The sequence below is a fragment of the Arachis duranensis genome, chromosome 2 (genome assembly GCF_000817695.3).
Source record: "Arachis duranensis cultivar V14167 chromosome 2, aradu.V14167.gnm2.J7QH, whole genome shotgun sequence".
NCBI lineage: Eukaryota > Viridiplantae > Streptophyta > Magnoliopsida > Fabales > Fabaceae > Arachis > Arachis duranensis.
In genome coordinates, this window is record NC_029773.3 from 81,868,691 (window position 1) to 81,883,853 (window position 15,163).

The 15,163-nt window shown below is 33.0% G+C and overlaps 2 protein-coding genes across 2 annotated transcripts; both read right to left on the reverse strand.

The window, feature by feature from the left end:
• Positions 1-8,638: 8,638 nt before the first annotated feature.
• LOC107475320 (protein SLE2) lies at positions 8,639-9,424 on the reverse strand. The gene is made up of 2 exons (XM_016094943.3): positions 9,238-9,424; positions 8,639-9,118 (listed from the first exon to the last, which is right to left on the reverse strand). The coding sequence occupies exons 1-2, from the start codon at positions 9,353-9,355 to the stop codon at positions 8,946-8,948; spliced, it is 291 nt and encodes a 96-aa protein (XP_015950429.1). The 5' UTR covers positions 9,356-9,424; the 3' UTR covers positions 8,639-8,945.
• Positions 9,425-11,643: 2,219 nt separating this feature from the next.
• On the reverse strand, positions 11,644-12,388 carry LOC107475321 (protein SLE2). The gene is made up of 2 exons (XM_016094945.3): positions 12,207-12,388; positions 11,644-12,104 (listed from the first exon to the last, which is right to left on the reverse strand). Exons 1-2 carry the CDS (start codon positions 12,316-12,318, stop codon positions 11,932-11,934), a joined length of 285 nt encoding a protein of 94 aa, XP_015950431.1. The 5' UTR covers positions 12,319-12,388; the 3' UTR covers positions 11,644-11,931.
• Positions 12,389-15,163: the final 2,775 nt, after the last annotated feature.

A 15,163-nucleotide genomic window follows, 5' to 3' on the forward strand; every position in this document is an offset into this window, starting at 1 on the left:
TGGTGTTGTAGGATGTGCAATACCTGGAGCAAAGCCTCATCTAGGATTTGGACAATCCCTCCTAAGATGACCAGATTGACCACAACCAAAACATGCACCAATAGCCTTAAAACATATACCGGAATGGTAGATCCCACACTGTTGGCAGTAAGATTTAGTTGGTCTTGTCTGATTAGAACCATGTCTGCTAGATTGAGGGATGCCCCCAACAAAAGGTCTTGGACTCGAAACACTCATAGGAACAGATCCAGAAGAAGCAACCCCACCGAAAGATGTTTGAGGACGAGCTCGATAACCTGAATAACCTTGCTGATTAGTCTGACCATGATGAGACTGAAATCCTTCTGAACTAGCTCCACCAGAAAATTGTCCCTTCATCTTAAGCTTCTTACCAACATCCTTAAAAGCATTTTTCTCCACTATCCCAGCTTCAATTCCAGAGATAGAGTTTAGGACATCCTTATAAGACATGCGTCCAACCTCATGCATAAGAGTAGTGAACATAGGTTCTGCCAATCCACAAACGAAACGAAGAACTTTCATCTCTTCTGAATTCACCAAGTACGGAGCACTCTTAGAAAGTCTAGTAAACTCCTTAGCATACTCAGTCACTGTCATATTCTCTTGCCTTAATCTTTCAAAGGAAATTGCATCTTCTGCTTGCTTGTTAGCTGGATAAAATCGAGCAAGAAACTCTTCAGTGAACTCTTCCCAAGAAGGAGGAGGAAGTACAGCTGCTTCTTTGCTCTCAAGAAGAGACTCATACCAATATCTTGCTGAACCACGCAAGTTGTAGGATACTAACTCAACAGCCCATTCCTTGGTGCACTTGAGAGCTCAAATAGCTTTCTTTGCATCCTCTAGATATTGTTGTGGATCTTCATCCAATAAATCTCCATTGAAAGTGGACGAATTCAACTTCAAATACTTTTCAATTGGCGGCTCTTGATCCCCAAACAATTGATGAACTCTATGAGGCTGAGGATTTGGCATACTAGAAATTCCTGCTCCGCCCCTATTTTGATTTGTTAGGACCTGTAATACCGCATTAAAGGTTTGATTCATTCCCCTTAATTCAGCCACTAAGTCCGGTTGAGCCTCTCTTACTGCGGGGTTCTCTCTTTCGCGCCTATCATCTATCCTTTGGCTCCTTGGCCTTTGTCGAAGCGCTCCAAGTGGCGGAGAAACTGCCCTACTGGATTCAGCAAGTATCAGGAGCATTAACAGCTCTCCCACGTCTTTTCTTAGGTGGCATCTTCCACCTATTGAGTAAATAAGCGATTGGATTACCAACGACATACGTATATGGTGTTCAAAGATAATAGGACATACAGAAAGAATTTTGAGACCAAAAGATTGAGGATAACTTCCTATAGGCCGGCTTCCATTTGCACAATTGTGATCTTACTAAAGAACACTTGCTCCATATTACACAGGAAAACCTAAAGCTCTGATACCACTTTGTTATGACCCGAACCAAGCAATAACTGGCGCTCAAGGAACAGGTCCTTCAGCAAGCTAAACAACCTAATTTTTCAGAAAAATGGACAGAATCTCCTCTGTTTCTAGGACCTTACCCATATAAAAAGTATCTTCCTGTATCAATAATAAACATCCATTTCCAAAGACAACAATACAACATATTCCAATTATATCCACAACCAAATATATCCAAAATACGCATTTATACACACGAGAATCCTGCCTGTGACATAATCTAAATTTTGAGCAAAGGTTCCATTACATAATTACTTAGCCCTTGGAAAGAAGAAGGGCTCACCAAAATGACTAAGATCTACTGAGGGCAGGTGGAATGGAACCTGGGATGACTCCTGTATCTGAAAAATATGGGAATATAATAGGGTGAGTTTTGCAACTCAGTGAGCAAACATTACATCTATAACCCACACGAGACAATACAGAGTTTACCTTGAAAATTATATTTCCTTTCAGAGATGAGAAATTTATATTAATTAATTATGCAAACAAATAGATAAGTAGTTAAGCGGATGAACTGAAATGGGAGTTCTCATTCCAGAAGCCAAATCAAATCAAATATTACACACCTAAGGCGGCTCTACCTCTAAGGGTAGCCTTTTCCTCTAGTGTGCCCGTACGGTATAACAAATCCAATGTGTGGCCTACACGTTGGGCTAGCAATGCCCCTGCTAGCTGAGGTCCAAGTTAGATGCATATAAGTTAACGTCATAACCGTCGTTAACTACGGTTTTTTAGTCAGAGTCTCCCAAACTAATCCAAACCAAATCATTTATAATAAATCTCTAATAATTATAACATATTACTAAATTTTCATAGTAAATAAAAAATGTATATAAGAATGCATACTAAAATTTAATTAAAATTTAATAAAGTCAAATAAGAAAACATGTATGCTTTACAAAATATATAAATATCGTCTTGTGTGTATTTTTATAAAATTGTAAATTTCACAAATCAATGTTTATTTCAAAAATTCAAAAATCACAATAATAAAATATTTTCAAACTCCTAAATTAATGATTCAACAAAAATATTGATAATAATATATTTAAAAATAATTATAGATATAATATCCACTCACAACTTGATTTTAAAGAACCGGAAGCAACTCTGAGCGCGCCAACAAGCTACCAAATGATGTCCAATAACTCTACAACTCTAAAAATATGACAATAATGATGTTTGTGAGCTACTAACATTGTCAATTAACATAATCTTACTCATCTTGACCAAAATCCCCAAATTTTCCTAATCCTAATAACCCTAATTCGGATTTATACATATCCATAAATATAGAGATGACAAAAGTTGGGGATATGGCTAATTATTGAGTCAAAGAGTTACCTTGAAGTCTCAATAATAATTGAAACTCAAAAGTTGAATACCTTCCTCACTAATCAAGTTGAAACTCCATGATTTAAGGATTTGATAAATAAAATTTGAATGAATAAAATAGAGAAGAGAAGGAGTGGGAAGTAAAATGAAATAAGTGGGTTTAATGATAGTGTATGATTTTAATAAGAAGAAGAAGAAGAAGAAGAAGAAGAAGAAGAAGAAGAAGAAGAAGAAGAAGAAGAAGAAGAAGAAGAAGAAGAAGAAGAAGAAGAAGAAATGAAATTGAAAAGAGAGGGAATGGTTTCGGGAGAAAATAACTGGGGTTGGGGATAGGGTGTGAGTCACGTGACTCACTAAGTCCCTCTTCCTTTTTCCTTTCTTTTTTTTCTCTCTCTTCGGTTATAACTGGAAGCTACAATGAAAATATGTATCAAGGATGGGACAATTAAAGGTGGGAGGAGTCTCAAGCTTATGAACAACCTCCATGTTAACAACCCTCTCCGGTGCATTATGATCAAGAGCCATCCCATGATGCATACCAAGACAATGGTTATGGTGGACCTTCTTGTGACTACCAATAACCACCACCATATGCTTATGAACCCCCTCCTCAATATAATCTCCAACCATGCTCACAAGGCTCATACCACCAAATACCTCCATATGACCCTAATACATATCCACCATACCAACCACCTTATGAGCCATTTGAACCATACATAGAACCACCTCAATTACTCCCAAGAATTACCTCACTATACACTATCTCTATATCCTTATCAAGATGAACCACCTTCCTATTGTGAGTCCTTTCTCCCAATTAACGAACCCTCCTATCCACCCCAAGTCCCAATAGATGATTTTTTTTTTGCTTCACTACTTCATGAGCAACATGAAACTCAAAGGAAGACACTAGAATTCGTGGCTACCTTGACCGAGGTAGTAAATAATTTAGTCTTCCTACGCTTTGACACTCAAAGTATACCTATGTCCGCATGTGGAGAATTTAATGAGGAGCGTAGCATGAAGGAGAGATTAGAAGTTCCGGTAGAAATGAGGAATGTGATTTTGTACTAGAACAATTGGAGGAAGACGTAATTGTTGAAGAGGAAGAGGTGATTGAAGACTTGGGAGATGTTGAGAGTCCATGGGAACCTCATATAGCCTCCTTCCAAGAAGTTTGAATTTGATAATGAGGAGGGTGTACAACTTCCAAAGCATATCATGGTTGAAGACTTTGAGGAGGTTGATCAAGAGATGGATTCAATAATTGATGAATTTCTATCTACAATTAAATCTCCCTCCATTGGACTGGAAAAATGGGTTAAGAAAGAAGGTGCATAACTTCCAAGGCATATTCCCTATGAAGAATTGGATGGAATAGATCAAGAGGCAAGTTCCCTTGGTGATGATGATCATGAATCAAGTTTCCCTAGTGATGAATTTGCATCCACAAGTGAATCTCTTGAATTTGAAGAACCTTCTCTCGATGAAATTGAAAGCAACATTGAGGTGGAAGTTCTTCGGCAAGGTTGGACAGGAGTTGAATATGCTTTGTCAAGATCGTTGGAAACTTCTCTACCTAGGTTGCCATCTACTCCTTCAATTGAGTGGGTAAAACTTATCACTCTTAGCTTTATTGTCCCACTTGAGTATGGTAAGCTTGAAATGGATGGTCAATTTAGGAGGTTTTGTGGAATGAAGCATAAGAGAAGGATGTTTAGTGGTTTGAGTTGTAAATCAAGACTCATCAAGGTTGAGAATTCAAGAACTAGATGCAAGGGTTGGACTAGTGATCAATTGGTTGGATCTAAGAGAAGAGTTTGGTACTTCATTGAGAATTCGGATTACTTGTGACCCGGTTGAAACAATGATGATCCACTTAAAGACGGGTGTAGAAACACGGCATACAAGATGATCAATTTTGGGAGCTCAAAGCTTGTGAATAACTTCATCAAGGTTTGGTGAATTCACTTGGAAATGTTGGAGCTTATTGGAAATCCAAGCGTTGGTGGAAATTTCAAGATGAGTTCAAGCACAAGCCACCATGACAAGGAAATCACCAAATGTCCAACTTAAAGACTTTAACTAAAAGTGCTAGATGGGAGACACCCCACCATAGTAAATTCTTCCTATTTTCTCTTTTATTTATATTAGTAATAAGTTGGATTTTCAATTTTAGTTGGGATTATTTGGTTTAAGTTGTGGTTTCACCTGTTTAATAATGTTTGGCATTAATTCGATAGCTTGTTGGTTCAAAAAATAAAAAATAAAAAATTGTCCCACGTGTGCGCATGGCCGACGCACACGTGTAATATTGAATGCTACAACCTCTGGTACAAAAACTAGAGAGTTGCGCTGGAACCATGCGGGTGGGGTGATAGGCGCACAACCTCTGGCCTTCCACGCGTAGGCGTGACCAACACACACGCATCGTACCTCAATGCTACCCCAGTACAAATTCCAGAGAGTTGTGCAACAAGTATGCTGAAACTGTGTGTTTCGCACAATTTTCCTCCACGCGTACGCGTCATATTCTTTTTTCTCCCTTCACGCCTACGCGTGATGAACGCGTACACGTCGCCGCCATTTTCACCCTTTCCACGCTCGCGCGTCACTTACGCACATGTGTGGATTTGAATTCATTAACCCCCTAACGTGAGAACCCTAACTTCATTCGCGTCCCCTTTCACCCTCAACGTCTCTTTCTCTTCTCCCTCCAAGAACCAGAAACTCCATAACCTCCATCAAGCTTCTGCCTCTTACTACCTCCCATCACCGCCAGCGACCCTATTACCGACGGCCGTCAACCTCTTTCTTACCTTTCTTTCTTCTTTCTTCCTCTTCTCCTCTCTCGCTCCGTCCTCCCTTTTCTACCACTACCACAACTGCCACGGCTGCCATCTTCACCGCTGGGTAACCACCATCAACCACCACCAATTCTTTCTTTTCTCCATTGCCTCTTTCTCTTGGTGCCCCTGCTCTGCACCGTTCTTTGCTTCTGCTTCCACCGCCGTGCTAGCATCACCGCGGGCCGCCACTACTGCCGCTACTGGACTGGAAATTCCTTATTCCACCACTCATTCCATTCAATTTTCCATTCTCTTCCTATTCATCTTCCCAGGTTCTAGTTTTCATCTCCTATAGTTATTTTAACTTATGTTTCTTTTTTTAATTTCCTTTTAATTGATTCTCATATTAGTATTAGTTGTTAATCAGATTTTTGTTAAGTTTAGCTAGATTAGAATGTATGTGGTTAGAGAATCTGGCGTGGATAATGAATTTAGGTATAATTGTTTGCTATTCATGCTGTCTGAATTGGTGTGTGTTTCATTGCTTTGTGAATATGATGATGATGGTCATTTCTGTTGATTGGTATGCATATTTTGGTTGGTGTTTATGGGCTGAGTATTCTGTTTCATTGCTTTAGTCTATGAATTCTTATGTTGTTGTTCATGCTGGAATGATTTTGAATTCATATGAACTGAGTTTGCTGCTTGTTTGTAATCCGAGAACGCTCAATTTACTGCTAGAATGTTGTCGAATTTTTCTGAAAATTGCTATGTTTTTAACTTCCCATTTATGAATTGAGTTTGGTACATTTTGACTTGGATTGATCAATTAGAGACTCTTGAATTGTCAAAGTCTCTTGTTGAATGGTAATTGAAGATTGCCGGTTAGTTTGAATTTCACTAAATCTAGTCTTTCACTATGGGTTGACTAGGACTTGTGAACTCAAGTTGATTGTATGCACTTGACTTTCTTCAATTGGTTAGAAATTAACTAAGTGAAGACAATTCACATTTACCATCACAATTGACGATGATAATGAGGATATGACTTCTAATTCTCAATCCTTGCTAAGAGCTTTCTTAGTTATTAGTTTATTTTTCTCACAATCTATATTTTCTTGTTCTTTATTTTAAAAACCCAAAAAATATACTTTTCCATAACCAATAACAAACTACACTTCGTTGCAATTCCTTGAAAGACGACTCGAAGTTTAAATACTTCGATTAATTTTATTGGATTTGCTTAAGTGACAAACAATTTAAACATTGATCGAGGATAATTTATTGGTTTAAAACTATACTTGCAACGCCACATTTTTTGTGAAGTTTTTTGCCGACAATTTTCCTCCGTCACCAGCATGTGACAAGTTCAAATAAGTCAAGTTCTCCAATTTGTTGGACTTGGATAGAATGGAAGAATTGAAGTAAACTTTGGAGATGTTGGAGACTGACAAGGCTGCTTGAATTGTCGAATCCACCTTGGATGCCTTCCTCACTCAAATCAAGAGCAATAACATGATTACATGAGCATCATGATCACAAGATACGCCACTCCAATCACAGCATGCAATACTTTGATTCCATGTCTTCAACTTGGTGGAATATTGATGGTCGAACGTGAAGTTGTTCTTGAATTGAAGCAACAAGGACCTCTGATACACATGCAATAATGGATGATTGATATCACCAAAAAGAAGATGATTTGTTGAACCTTCATTGATAATTTTATCCTAAATCTTCTTTACATTTAGGCTGAAACCAATTATGAGCTATGTTTCCCAAAATTGATTAAAAAAAATCACTTATCTATTAATTTTCAGTTTTCTTTCCCACCCAAAGTGATTGTAATAAGATGGTTGATTCGAATTTAATTACAACATATGAATTAATCCTGCTTGAAATCTGAATTAAACGGAATAAAAAGGAAGATAGTAGTGTATGCCCCACAATTTTACTACACCTTCCATAACATGTAACTTATTTTTTTATAATATGTCAACTTTTAATTAGATGTTATTTTAATATGATAATTAATTATATTTAAAATTTGAGTTATTTTAATTTAATAAAAATTAATATTTTAATTATAATAAAATTATTTTGTAATTTAATTATTAATATTTAAAAAATTATATAATTATTTATTTTAAATAATAATTAAATTATAAAATGATTTTATTATAATTAAAATATTAATTTTCATTAAATTAAAGTAATTTAAATATAAATATAATTAATTATTAAATTAAAATAACATTATTTTATATATTATTTTAGAAAAATCAAATAGAATTTACCAAATTTTATATATATAGTAGTGTTTTATAAAAAATTAACTATATCTCTGTATTTTATAAAAATATAAAAGTGTCTCCTTCTGACATGGCCGATATCCATACATGGCTGTAGATTAAAAACTAAAGTAAACCAAACAGACACTCTCAGCACCTTCGCATAGAAAATTTTTCGATGGGCTGATTTCCTCTCAAAATTCCTAATATGAATTATGAAACACAATAACTGTTGTACAACATAATACTTACAAATTTTGTCCAAAATTTTAATTTTCTGATCTCTGTGGTCCAAACAGGCTTTCCAAAAATTTAGTTCTAGAAGTAGTTTGATAATTTGGTTTTTTAGATATTAAAACTAAAATTGTACCAAGAATGTTTGAACTAAAAAAAGGACAATGTGCAATACTTTTATTCCATTACTTCATGGATATGCTTTATATATGCAAGCCGCTGTTTATATAGCGCAAGATGTGCCAATGACAAACTTTTTTGTCTCGTCACTTTTCAGTTTACTGAAGTTAAAATCTTCTTATCAATTTTTAACACACAGTTGAGCAAATCTACCAAGAATTAGAAGTATTATTGTAGAGATTAATAATTTTATTTTGCCAAATACATGACTAAACATTACAAAATTAATGTTTATGTTGCAAGACTTCACTAGTTTAGTTAGTAGCAAAGATGAAATAATAATTGCATCCATATTGACTAATGACATTAAGAAAAATATTAAATTTGTCATTACATCATCAAACACATCATTACATACAAACCATATACTCCAACCATCAAAGCCTTACGACGAAAACACTAGTAATAGTAAACATAACCTCTCAACATATGCTAGCTAGCTAGTTATTATTAGAAAACCCTAGACACTTGTAACTCTAGACACTCTGGTAACTCCTAAATACCTTGTTATATATATTAACCCTGAACTAATCACTACCTAGTACTAATAAATTAAGCACACAATAACATTAGAAGCTAGCATACATGATTAGGATTACAATAGATGATGGTACTACTTGTTTTGGTTCTTGGTGGCAAACTTGGACTCATCAATCTCAACGCCTTCCTCTTTAACACGCTCTCCTCCAGATTTCTCCATAGTGCTGAATCCACCCTTGCGACCCATCTCTTGGTACCCTTCTGTTCCCAACTGCTCCCTCCTTGTTTGCCCTCCCTTACTCCTTCCTGACAGTGAAACAACATTTTTATATTATATGGTTGCATATTTGTTTATATACATTCAACGTAACATTATTACTGAGATAATAATAATAATAATAATAATAATAATAATAATAATAAACCTTCAGCAAGATGCTCCTGAGCCTCAAGGGTCTTGCCACCAGTTCCACCAGGTACTACAGTTTCTCCCTGTTTTGCCCTTTCATCAAGCTCTTGTCGGCTTTGTTGCTTAGATGCCATGCTTAGAACTTACTTAGAACTTATATCTCTGTAATAATGTCGTTGATTATACTTGACTTTTTGTTCAGTATGCTAATATAGACCTTGATGAGGCTTTATATAGGCAACAAATTTGTGTTGCATAATTAATGCTAAAATTATGAAAAATCAAGAACGTGACAACTACTTAGAAAGGAACAGTGAGCGTGGCCATGCATGGACACGTGCGGTGCATGCGTGGCAAAATATGAGTAAGACATGTAACTCCGAAAATGACACGCGTCGAGTTATTTATTCGGGAATAGGGCAGCGAACTTTTAATATGAGCATGTACTCTTTATTGGGTTGGCAGGTTTGTATCTAGAGTGTTTCTGATAAGTTCCTTTAGTTTCTATTAGCTTTTAACTGATTTCTCTTTAGCATTGTATTGTTTATTTTTCAAGTAGGATTGGCATATGCTACCATTAATCTGTGTGGTAAAATTGCCTTCAACCTTGGCCTTCGTAACACTTTGCAAATTCGCTTCTTTAACATATGAACTATATGTATTCAATCCGTACTCTAAATCTTTTAATTCCATCTTACTCGACATGACTCGTAACAAATAAATTTACCGGTAAAGTGATAAACAAATTTCATCCAACATTTATATTGCGATTCTTAAAACAAAATCATTAACCTATTAATTTTCAAATTTCTTTAAAAAGAAGGTATATGATAGTGTATGTCCGACATCCTTGTTTTATAACAAAGAAAAATATAGATATAGACAATGAGAATATTAAACAATATAAATAAGTATAGAGATGATTATATTTATTATTTTTAATTAAATAATTATTTTTTTTATTCCATTTACTTATGTACAGTTGTGACAACCCTTATAAAAAATAGTTATCTAAGGTATGTGTTAAGGGATAACCCTTATAAGGGATAGATATTTTTTCTATTACTCATGTACAGTTATGACAACCCTTATAAGGTATGAAAATAGTTATCTAATGTTAAGATTTAGGAAGTAATTTAGGATAGAGTATTTTTTTATTTATTGAATCAATTTTAAAGTCTATTATTCACATTATTTATAAAAATTATTGTTTATCTAATAATCTTTATAAAAAAATTTTTTAGTAAATTTTACTAACTCTTTTTTAAAATAATATGTAATTTATTTTGTATGATGTGTCAATATATGATAACTAACTATACTTAAAACTTGAGTTATTCAAAATTCAATGAGAGTTAATATTTTTACTATAATAAAATTATAATTTTACTTTCACAAAATACACATTTTATAGATAGATAAGAAATAATGCATATGTTTAATATAATTTTTTTTGTTAAGTGATAACAAATAATGCATCTGCTCCAAGTAACGAAAATTCAAAAGTGTTCTTTTAAGTAAAAAGTAAATTGACAAAAAATTATATAATTATTTATTTTAAATAATAATTTAATTATAAAATAATTCTATTATAATTAAGATATTAATTTTCATTAAATTAAACTAACTCAAATAATAAATATAATTAATTATTAAATAAAATAACATGTTATTTTACATATTATTTTTAAAAAAATGAGATAAAATTTATCAAATTTTATATGTATAATACTATTTTATAAAAAATTAACTCTCTATTTTATAAAAATCTAATCTAAAACTAATCTAAAATTAGTGTATTTCCGTCTGTATGGCCAGTACCCATAAATGAAAAAAGTTAACCAAATAGGCACCATTTTGACACTTTGACAATTCGGTCCCTAAAAAATTGTTTTGATGGGCTGATTTCCTCTCAAAATTTCTCGTATTAATTATGATACTTGTAAATCTGTCCAAAATAGGAGAGTACCCAAAACAATCATATTCTTCTAACACAAGACCTCAAAATAATGAGTTAGATTTGAGTTTATACGATTTGAACTAAGAAGGGACAACATGCTGTACTTTGATTCCATTACTTCATAGATATGCTGATATTCAGGACTTAAAGGTATGAAATGAGAAATGCAAGCGGCACAGTTTATATAGCACAAAGTGTGCCAATGACAAACATTGTTGTCTCATTACTTTCAGTCAAAAGTTAAGATCATCTAATATTTTTAACACACAGCTCGACAAATCTACTAGGAATTAGACGGCAAAGATTAATAATTTTATTTTGCCAAATACATGACAAAACATTACAAAATTAATGTTTTGGTCGCAATACTTTACTAGTTTAGTATCAAAGATGAAATGATATTTGCACCCATCATAAGTAATGGCATTATGATGCTACAACATAAACCACAATTCAACCCTCTAAAGGAAAATATTAGATTTGTCATTACATCATTAAACACATCATTACAGACAAACCATATACTCTTACCATCAAAGCTTAACAACTAAAACACTAGTAATAACAAGCATAACCTCTCAATATATGCTAGCTAGCTAGTTATTATAGAACTCTAGACACTAATAACACTGGACCTAAATACCTTGTTATATATTAACCGTAACCTAATTACTACCTAGTGCTAATACATTAAGCACACATACATTAGAAGCTAGCATACATGATTAGGATTATAATAAGATGATGGTACTACTTGTTTTGGTTCTTGGTGGCAAACTTGGACTCATCAATCTCAACTCCTTCCTCTTCAGCACGTTCTCCTCCAGATTTCTCCATGGTGCTTAATCCACCCTTGCGACCCATCTCTTGGTACCCTTCTGTTCCCAACTGTTCCTTCCTGGTTTGCCCTCCCTTGCTCCTTCCTGACAGTTAAACAACATTTTTATATTATATAATTGCATATTCATTTATAATCATTTAACGTTAACGTTATTACTGAGATTATAATAATAATAACTAATAACCTTCAGCAAGATGCTCCTGAGCCTCAAGGGTCTTGCCACCAGTTCCACCAGGGACCACAGTTTCTCCCTGTTTTGCTTTTTCATTAAGATCTTGTCGTTGCTTAGATGCCATGCTTGTAACTTATATCTATGCAATAATTTAGTTGATTACACTTGACTTTTTGCTCAATATGCTAACATAGTTCTTGTTGAGGCTTTATATAGGCAACAAATTTGTGTTATAGTTAATGCTAAAATTATGTGAAAAGTATCTCATAGTAAGGGAGGAAAATCAAGAACGTGACAACTATTTAGAAAGGAATAGTGAATGTAGCCATGCATGGACACGTGCAGTGCACTCGTGGCAAGACATGAGTAAAACACGCAATGCAACTCTGAAAGTGACACGCATAGCGAACTGAACATGTACTCTTTGTTCGGTTTCAGGATTTGTATTATACAACGTTTCTGATAAGTTTTTTTAGTTTCTATTCGCTTTTAACTAATTTCTCTTTGGCATTGTATTGTTTATTCTTTCAAGTAGGATTGGAATGTGCTACAATTAATCTGTGTTATAAAATAAAATAATAAATCTTAAAAGTGCCTTCAACCTTATCCTTCATAACACTTGCAAATTCACTTCCTTAACATATGAACTATTTGTATTCAATTTGTACTCAATCTTCCAATTCCACATTACTTGACACGACTAGTAACAAATAAATTTATAAGTAAAGTGATAAATAAATTTCATCTTACATTTTAAATAGATTAATTTTTGAAAAAAAAATTTACTATAAAAAATAAAGATAATTTAGTTTAAAATTAAGACTTTTTAATCTTTGTTATAAAGGTAATTTAAAAATAATGTTGCCGTAAAAATTTTATTAATATTTTTATTTTTTAAATACTAATCTATAGGGGTGAATGCGGATTAGATCGGATATGACCAAAATTTTGATCTGATCTGCATATTTATAGATCGGATCGGATATCAGATATATCTGCAAAATACAAAAATATTTTTAAAAACTTATTTTTATTAAAAAATATCAATAAAATTCATTTTTTCTATTCTTTTAAATATGTTTACTTTTAAAATAACATTAGACATACTATCCTTAAATAATAAATTAAAATAATACAACATATACAATAATTTTTAGTTGAAATAAAACATAAAAAGCAATCCGATCCGATAGACTTGCAGATCAAATCCATATCAACAATTTTTGGATTGGATTCAGATAAATATGCAGATCAGATCTGATCTATGAACACCCCCTACTAATCTCCCTAAATTTTAAAGTATAAATCGTCAAAAATTTATTTACCATTTTACTCTCAATTTATTTTTAATTAACTACAAGATTTAATCTTTCTATCCTTCAAATATCAAATATTATTTATATATTATATTAACCAATGAAATTACTAATCTAACAGTAATAAATATTTTTGCCAAACATAAAATGTTGAATTTAAATCTTTCTTTGATTAGATTGTAGAACTATTAGTCCAATACTCCAACCTCAATTTGTTTTCGGAGTACGGAGCCTAAGCCCACAACTCCAATTCTACCCGATTAAATGGTCAACTCGTTTGGATTGAATCGGAACAGGATGATCATACCGTGATGTAGGTGCCCGTAATACTACTAGCAAACCTACTTAATCAAATTGGATCCTTTTTGGCTTTTAATGATTTATATGCCTTGCTATCTTTTTTTCTTTTTTTTTTTTCCTTTTGAATAGCAAAAGTGGAGCTCTAGAAAAAGATTTTCTCTTATTCTCCTCTTTGTCTCTGTTGGCCCAATTTTTTCGTCTTCCAATCAGCGGTTCATATGGATTTCTCTTGTGGTTTGAGGTTTGTACTAGTGGCATATATTGTGTCTCATTAAAAATTATATGTGCATTCAGTCTCAATGAAGACACTAGATGAATCCTTTAGGGTGAGTTGTATGAACAAAAAAAAATTATGAATTTTTCTTAAGAAAAGTCAGGGACAACAATTTTATTAAATTTTAGTCACCATGTAATCAGCAGAAAAAGATGAGTCATTGGATGAAATTTCACACAAATTTTACACTATTAAATCATCATTGATAACTATTTAATGGCTACCAATCACAAAAGTTGTTAACCTCCTAACATTGCTCTTTCTCTTATTCTTATCATCCGCTCTTCTCTTTTTATTTTAGTTACAACAAAAAATGTTGAAAATCTTTTCGTACTTTTGTTTCCTCTTATTCTCCTCTCTATTTCTCCTTTTTTCTACATTAATATTTTGTATTTTGTTGTCTTCAATTAATTTATTGAGTATATACATTATTCTTCTGTAAAATTTTGTGAATTATCTAGAGTTACGCATAACAATTTTTTCATTGATCTAGGACGCGGTTTCTTGTATTCAATCAAAGTTTCTCAATAATGTGAACATTTGCCAACTTATTATTTTTATTTGAAAGTTCGTTCTCATGTCATCAATCAATTCACTTTACTATATAAATCATAGTGAAATTCGAATTCAATGTCTCAATAATAATCAAGTTTTCCATTTTTGATAAGTTGACAGCATCATCAATATAAACTTCCAAACGTCGGTGGAACTATTTTAGCGCTGAGGAAAGTTCAAGGAAAACTCATTGAATACTTGGATAGTAATTAAAAGTCTAAGTGGAACTGGACCGAATTCAATTGTTATCTAATGTTTTAACTCTTTACCCTTTTAATGATATCTTTCTAAAGTCTAGAGTCTAGATAGGACCACTGCTTCATTCCCCAAATACCTTGGTCAGATTTTTATTTCATATTCAATTTTGTTATATGTATTTAAAAGAGAAGAAAACAAAGTTTGTTATTTTACAGGGGAAATACAATCTTAAAATGGAGTGCAAAGATTTCACATTAGAATTTTAATGTTTAGTTTAAATAATTATATTTATCATGATTAATTATAATGTATTAGAATTTTTTTAT

Excerpts from the sequence above, each read along its gene's own strand:
- LOC107475321 (XM_016094945.3), bottom strand. The coding sequence starts at position 12,318 with ATGGCATCTAAGCAACGACAAGATCTTAATGAAAAAGCAAAACAGGGA. Across the intron at positions 12,105-12,206 it reads TCAGGAGCATCTTGCTGAAG|GAAGGAGCAAGGGAGGGCAA; the intron begins GTTATTAGTTAT and ends TTTAACTGTCAG.
- LOC107475320 (XM_016094943.3), bottom strand. The coding sequence starts at position 9,355 with ATGGCATCTAAGCAACAAAGCCGACAAGAGCTTGATGAAAGGGCAAAA. Across the intron at positions 9,119-9,237 it reads TCAGGAGCATCTTGCTGAAG|GAAGGAGTAAGGGAGGGCAA; the intron begins GTTTATTATTAT and ends TTTCACTGTCAG.